A 7889-nucleotide genomic window follows, 5' to 3' on the forward strand; every position below is an offset into this window, starting at 1 on the left:
ACTGTTGAAGCCTAGCTTGTAGGATCTTGAGCATGACCTTGCTAGCGTGTGATATGAGTGCAATTGTGCGATAGTTTGAACATTCCTTGGCATTGCCTTTCTTTGGGATTGGAATGTATACTGACCTTTTCCAATCCTATGGCCACTGTTGCGTGTTCCAAATTTGCTGGCAAATTGCGTGCAGCACTTTAACAGCATCATCTTCTAAGACTTTGAATAGCTCAGCTGGAATACCATCACCTCCACTAGCTTTGTTGTTAGTAATGCTTTCTAAGGCCCATTTAACTTCACATTCCAGGATGTTTGGCTCGAGGTCATTGATTATACCGTCGTGGTTGTCAAGGACATCGAGGTCTTTCTTGTATAGTTCTTCTGTGTATTCTTGCCATCTTTTCCTAATCTCTTCTGCTTCTGTTAGGTCCCTACCGTTTTTGTCCTTTATCATGGCCATCTTTGCATGGAACGCTCCCTTGATTTCTCCAATTTTCTTGAAGAAATCGCTAGTCCTTCCCATTCTATTGTTTTCCTCTATTACTTTGCATTTTTTATTCAGGAAGGCCTCCTTATCTCTCCTTGCTGTTCTCTGGAAATCTGCATTCAGTTGGGTAAATCTTTCCTTTTCGTCTTTGCCTTTCGCTTTCCTTCTTTCCTCTGCTATTTGTAAAGCCTCATTTCTTTCTTGTAATTTTTTTTTCTTTGGGATGGTGGTGATTGCTGCCTTCTGTACAATGTCACGAACCCTCCGTCCATAGTTCTTCAGGGTCTATCAAATCCAGACCCTTGAATCTATTCTTCACCTCTACTGTATATTCATCAGGTATGCGATCTAGGTCAAATCTGAATGGCCTTGTGGTTTTCCCGATTTTCTTCAGTTTAAGTCTGAATTTTGCAATGAGTAGCTCATGATCTGAACCACAGTCAGCTCCAGGTCTTGTTTTTACTGACTGGATAGAGCTTCTCCATCTGGAATGGAAACTAACAAACCAGTCATCTCCGTGTTGTCCGAAATAAAGGATGAACGCCCTCCCACTGCTCTGGCCACAGTGACTCTTCCGAATCTTTTCTAAAGCTTCATCGAAACCAGCTGCTTTTGCTCTGCCACCCCCACCCCCACCAACTCCTTTATCTCTGATCTGTTTGCCTTCTTTAAATAGGCAGTGGCACAGGGTCAAAAGTTAAGTCATCCCTTAGTTTTCATGGATCTTTAATTACTTCTTGTATTTTTGTATGTTTGCGTCTACATTCACAAGCACCCCATCATATTTTATGTCTATTTTGTAAATTATCACTGAGCTTTCCCCCCTGTTCTTGTAGCTTGCCTTTGCACATTGGCCCTTTTTGTAAGGGTTTCAGATGTTTAGACAAGGTGGGGGTGGGGTGGATATTACCCTCAAGTCACAGCTGACTTACGGCAGCCCTGCAGAGGTGTCCGACTCCTTGGCTACGAGGGCTGGATCTGACATAATCGTCACTTTGTCAGGCCAGGCCATGTGTGCCATAAAATGTATTGCCAGGTACCACTGAGATATAAACTTTATAAAGGACACAGGCAAACTGTATTATTATTATTATTATTATTATTATTATTATTATTATTATTATTTTGAGTATTTTGTGTGTGTGCGTGCAGGCCTGGAAGTCATGGACCCCTAGTGGGGCTTGGACATTTCCATTTAACATTATTTTTTACTCAAAACACAAACATGTTTAAAACATTAGTACTCTTAGAGTATTTCCTTTATTTAACAGTCTTTGATAACTGACACTTTTTGCTCTGAATTATTGCAACAAAAACTGGAGTCAATTTCTGTGCTGTAGCAATCTTGAGTATCCTGTTTAGGTGTATATCTGTAAGCTGGAAACATACTTTTGATTTATTAAAGTTTATTACAGAAAAGAGCTATTCACAGACATATGTTGTCCCAAACATACAATTTTAGAAGCATAAACCTTAAATTGGGGGTAATTCAGACCCAAAAACTGGTAAAATTTGCCAATGCCAACTTCGGAAATCTTATCCTTCAGCACAGCATCACACTGCTCCCCCACCTACCTGCGATTCGAGGTATCATTTCATTGGCAGGTGGGGAGCAGTGTCAATGTCCCATTTTATCAGCTGCACTGATTCGCTGTGTGTAATCCACCTTGAGCAGGACTCCCACCTTAGAGAAACTCTTCCTGTCCATCCCCCCCACAAGTAATCCCAGCCCCCCCCCCGTCCCTCTCTGAAAATACACTTCCCCCTTACACTAGATCAGCAGCTTTTTTCTCTGCAACCCTGGAAGCATTTTTGTGTGTGAAGCAGGGTTTCTTCCCCGCTTATAGATATAAACTCTCCAAGGAACTGGAGCCACCGCCCTCAGCACTTGCCCAGCCCACCACAAAAAACGAACCCTCCACGGATTCACCACCAGACACCTGTCAATGGCCAGAACTCCTAAATCAGCCCTCTTCTCCCACCACCTCTGTGATATTCCTCCACACCAATCCACCCCCCACCCCCAATCTCACGTCTGCTCCCACGGACCACCAGGGTTGCCCGGTCTTACCGTTATGCCGGCAGGGGGGTCCCGGTCCTTCTATGGGATCTCCTTGGTGTGTGTGCAAAGCGTAAACACCGCGACAATGTCATCCGGAAGTGACGTCATCGCGCACAACATGTTGCAGGGGACGCTCTACCATTTAAGGTGAGAACAAAAACATAGATGGGGAGAACGAGATTTGTAAATCCCTTTGGATCCCCAGCTGGGGAGAAAAGCAAGGTCCAGATGTCTAGAAAATAAAAACGACGCAACAAAAGATCATTAAGTCTTTTAAGGTGGCTCAAGACTCCTGATTTATCTTAGCCTCCAAATACTCCCCTGCCCTTGCCTGCCACCCCTCCCGAACACACTCGGTACCTCCCCTTTCCCCCAAACAGCTATATTTCTCCTCCCCGCTCATTGCACACACCTCAGCCCTTCCCTTCCGTGCCCCTCCTCCCGCCAGTCCCTCATACCCCTCCCTCCCGGACACCCTCTGGCATTCCCCACTCCTGCACTTCTCCCAACATCGGTTTCCACCAGCCGCTCTCCACCACCACCACCTTCACGTATAATGACTCCCCCCCCCTTCCTTCCCTCCTCTCAAAAGGCCTCTTCTCCAGCATCGGGACAGAGAAAGAGAGAGAGAGGCAAACAGGAGGACGAGAAGGTGGCGGTAACAGTGGCGAAGGAGACGGCTTCTGCTGAAGTAAAGGGGCAGGGGCCCAGCACGCACATGCGCTGATGGGGAGGCGACACCCCTCCCATCTCTGACAGGAGAAGGAGGGGGTAGTTGCCACATGTCCACAGCCTGGCCCAAGTGAAAGAAGGGGGGGTGGGCCCTCTAGCAGGTCTTTTTAATGCTCTTTCTGCTGCTGCCGCCACCCTCCTCTTCCTTGCTCGCAGACCTAGACGGGCCAGTTCTGGCCCCTGGGCCATATTTTTGACACCCCTGCTGTAGAGTTTTCAAGGCAAGAGACATTCAGAGGTGATTTGCCGCTGCCTGCCTCTGTGTGGCAATCCTGGGCTTCCTTGGTGGTCTCCCATTCAAGTACTCACCAGGATGGGGGAGACTTGTCTTGGCAGTGGTATGTGCGATCCGTGCCCAGGGGATGACTGAGGATCTCAACCTTATCGATGTCGGAGAAAGGACGCATATCAACCAGCGTGTCATGGTCGAGTTGGTGTATGGGAGAGTCCATTCGCTGGATGGTCAGTATCGGTGGAGTGACTGGAGCGTCCGATGCCGATACTGCCATTGGAGTGGGGGGGCACCTTAGGGGCATTACCCGGTGCAGGACCCACAACTTTTCCAGATTTTGTCACCTTTAGGGCCTTAGAGGAGCCCTTTTTGGCAGACGTGCTCCTTGCCCGATTTCAGCTTCTTTTTCACGGGAGTGAACTGTGCCGTCGGTGCTGGAGGCTTCGATGTCGATTGGACGATGTCGGACAAGGGCTTTGATACCAGAGCCGTCCATGTCAATGGTCTTACCGGCACTTCTGAATCCATGGCTGAAGCGGGATTTAGCGCCGACTCCAGTAGCGCTACTCGGAGACGCGCCACTGTTTTTTATGTGATTAGAAAACTTGGCACAGTGTCGACAGGACTCTGGTCGGTGCATCTTGCCAAGACAAAAAATGCAAAGGGTGTGGCCGTCAGGTGGAGCGAGCTTACTGCCGCAACCCTTGCACCGATTGAAAAAGCCCCACTTCTTCTCCATAAAATAAACAAATATAGAAGAAAAAGAGGTTGGGGGGGGCGAAGGCCAAACTGAGGTAAACGAAAAACGTCCCCCTCAACTAAATAAAGTCCTTTTTTTTTTTTTTTAAAGAGAACAACAAATAAATCAAGGTAAAAGCAAAAAATAAAGAAAACTGAAGAGAAATCCGAAGAGCCTCTGAGGAAAAATAGCTACCAATCAGACCGACAAAAGGAAGGTGCTTCAAGTGCGGCGGTTTGAAGGAACTGGTGGGATGTCCGCGTCCACCCCTCTGGGCATGCGTGGTGGGGTTCCTGCACATGCCTGAGGTCTGGGCGCGAAAATCCGTTAAGAGCTTGCTACAGTGCCGATCGATCCAGCGCAGGCGCACTGTATCCGATGGGTGTGAAGCACAGAGACCATGTCGAAGATGTATAGTGTCCAGATGACATGAAGTGATAGGATCACTTTGCTCTGCTCTGTTTAGAGCTCACCTAGAGTAGTGTGTTCAGTTTGGGGCACCACAATTTAAGAAGAATATAGACAAGCTGGAACATGTCCAGAGGAGGGCAACAAAGATGGTGAGGGGTCTGGAGACCAAGTCCTATGAGGAAAGGTTGAAGGAACTGGGTCTGTTTAGCCTGTAGAGGAGATGAGTGAGAGGTGATATGATGTCCCTCTTCAAGCACAGAATAGAATAGAATAGAATAGAATAGAATAGAATAGAATAGAATAGAATAGAATAGAATAGAATAGAATAGAATAGAATAGAATAGAATAGAATAGAATAGAATAGAATAGAATAGAATAGAATAGAATAGAATAGAATAGAATAGAATAGAATAGAATAGAATAGAATAGAATAGAATAGAATAGAATAGAATAGAATAGAATAGAATAGAATAGAATAGAATAGAATAGAATAGAATAGAATAGAATGTTAGAGTCGGAAGGGACCTTGCAGGTCGTCTAGTCCAACCCCCTGCACTCTGCAGGAGCATAGCCGAAAGATAGCCCTACATACCTACAACATATAGAGCGGTTCCTCAGTGGAACCGGCTTCCTCAGGAGGTGGTGGACTCTCCTTCTTTGGAGGTTTTCAAACAGAGGCTCGATGGCCATCTGACAGCACTGCTGATTGTGTGAACTTAGACAGCACATGAGAGGGAGGGCAGGAAGGGTTGCCTCAGTGCTTAGTTCTTGTGGCCCTTTCTTACACGCCCAGGGAAATGCCAATCATCACTTTGGGGTCAGGGAGCAATTTTTCTCCAGGCCAATTTGGATGGAGATCCTGGAGGTTTTTTGTCACCTTCTGGGTGTGGAACAGCGGCCACTGGGGGTGTGGGGGGAGGTATTTGTGTATTTCCTGCATTGTGCAGAGTGTTGGACTAGATGACCTGGAGGTCCCTTCCAACTCTATGATTCTAGGGCAGACCCTGCTTAGCTTCTGAGACTGGGTAAGATCAGGTTGCCTGGGTCATTCAGGTCAGGGCTGGACAAGGTATCCTTAAGTTGTTCTCTGTATGTTACTTAACAATTTTTAATGGACGTTCCCATTCAATTCGCGAGCCCCTAATTCTGTGCTAGAGTGTGACAACAGTCTTGTTTGTTTGTTTTTTGCAAGAACTGAGAGAGTGCAAATGTTGGGCCATCTAAACCAGCATCTGTTATGTTTTAAATTTCAGCAGCTAGAAGGTGAAGGGATGACCTTTGACCCACGGCTAGACCACGAAGGAGTCTGCTGTATCGAGTGCAGGCGGAGCTACACCCATTGCCAGCGGATCTGCGAACCTCTCCTGGGCTACTACCCCTGGCCTTACAATTACCAAGGGTGCCGCTCCGCATGCCGCCTTATCATGCCCTGCAGCTGGTGGGTTGCCCGCATCTTGGGGGTTGTATGAAGTAGCCCTGTGACGGGAGGGAGCACCTGAGACCACAGCCAAAGAATCACTACGCAGCTCCCCCCTCCCCCGTATGTTTCAGAAACTGAACGTCAGCCCTTGTAGATGTAAATCAATTAAAACCCTCAAGGGTTTCCGTAGTTTTACAAAAACAAGCGTGCAGCTTAGAAATTTACCTTTTAGCAAACCATCCCCTCTTCAACCCTGCTGGAAAAAGAAAAAGAAAAAAAGAATGTCTTAAGTCTCAAACAGAATTACCCTTTTTGTTTATGAATTAAGTCTCACCACATAAAAGCTTGCTTAGAAATTGACGTCCAGCCTCTCTTTAGAAAACCTTCTGTTTTGACACAGTTGTGGGGCCCAATTAGAGGCGCTCCGCTTTTGGCAGAGCCTTTCAATCACGTAGTGCTTGACAAATAAAATCTTAAGTGAAGCTGCTCTCTGTTGTTATTCACAAAGAACCCCCCAAGTCATTATGAAGCTGTTAGGAACCAATTACAGCTCATTTTTGCCAGGGAGTTGCCAGGGAGGGGAGGAGGTAGACCAGAGAACAAGCTCTGTGTGGCCAGAAGCCAGACCTGGGGGGGGGGGGCTGTTGAATGGTGACGCTCAAGAGCTCTTCAGGACCACCGTCATGGCACTGTGACCTGCGCCCCTGGTTCTAGGTCATTACTAGCAAGCGCCAGTCCTAGAGGACGGTTAAGTAGAGAGTAGGAACATAACAGTTGAATAGCCCCAGAGTACATTACAATTGTAGATTATAATCCGATACCCGTGTTCTCCCATTTGTCAGCTATGATGCCATGGGGGTTGGGGAGCTTTGAGATAGATCACTGTTATGGTTTGAACAGACACCCGTCAATTACGGGAGGAGAGCAGTAAGGCATTCAAAACACAGTCAGAAGTTGCAAGCGGATAATTTAAAAAATCCTACTTTTTGAATAAATGTTGCAAGTGGTAAACGTCAAACACTGACTTAAAATTTGCAAACTTGGTCTCAGTAGCAGATACCTTTTTTTGAGGAATTCGCGTTTTGTTCAAGCAGGTAGAGGGAGAAAGAGACACAGCTGGGACACACCAGGCAACAGTTGGGTGCAGTAATTTATTCCAATTACTTTTACAAAAAGAACAGCAGGGGTTTGGATGCGGGTTTGGATTCACAGCATGGAAAAGACTCAGTCATAAGGCAGGGGGGCCACGCAAGCCCGCGGCTTCTGCATCAGAGGTTGGATTATCTAGATTCCTGTATCGTCCTTTGCCAACATCAAGGGTTACCAATCAACCATTAAAAAAAAAAACACAACAGAAATAAGACCAGAGTCTTAAAAGTTAGCCCTTACAGGAAATTCCAACCATTTTTCTGGAAGGCATTCCCTCAAACTCAAATGAACTACTAAATGATTTTTTCCTTGCAAAAAGACAATATACTATCTAAGGTCAATTTTAAAATGGGTGTTTTATCATTGTGGAAGGTCATCTCTGCCTGATTTCATTAGCTGCCCCACCAAGTTCAACCAGGAAGGGGGGCTGTGGCTCAGTGGTAGAGCCTCTGCTTGGCATGCAGAGGGTCCCAGGTTCACTAGGCAGTCGGTGATGTGAACGAACTCTCCCTGAGCCCCTGGAGAGCGGCTGCCAGTCTGAGTTGACAATACTGACCTTGATGGACCGAGGGTCTGGTTTCACTACAAGGTGGCTTCATGTGCTCATCTGTAGGGTATTCTATATTGATTGTAGCAGATTACAGTATGTGCTCTTAACCACTACAC

At 46.6% G+C, this 7889-nt stretch overlaps 1 protein-coding gene across 1 annotated transcript in view; it reads left to right on the plus strand.

Moving 5' to 3' along the window:
• The window catches only part of LECT1 (leukocyte cell derived chemotaxin 1), a 32489-nt gene extending 26009 nt beyond the window's left edge, over nucleotides 1-6480 (plus strand). Inside the window, exon 9 of the mRNA XM_015427857.1 lies at nucleotides 5908-6480. Coding sequence (XP_015283343.1) covers nucleotides 5908-6123 — 216 coding nt within the window. The 3' untranslated portion in view covers nucleotides 6124-6480. The remainder of the gene's footprint in view (nucleotides 1-5907) is intronic.
• Nucleotides 6481-7889: the final 1409 nt, after the last annotated feature.

This window comes from Gekko japonicus, unplaced genomic scaffold (assembly GCF_001447785.1).
Source record: "Gekko japonicus isolate JY-2015 unplaced genomic scaffold, Gekko_japonicus_V1.1 scaffold694, whole genome shotgun sequence".
Lineage (NCBI taxonomy): Eukaryota > Metazoa > Chordata > Lepidosauria > Squamata > Gekkonidae > Gekko > Gekko japonicus.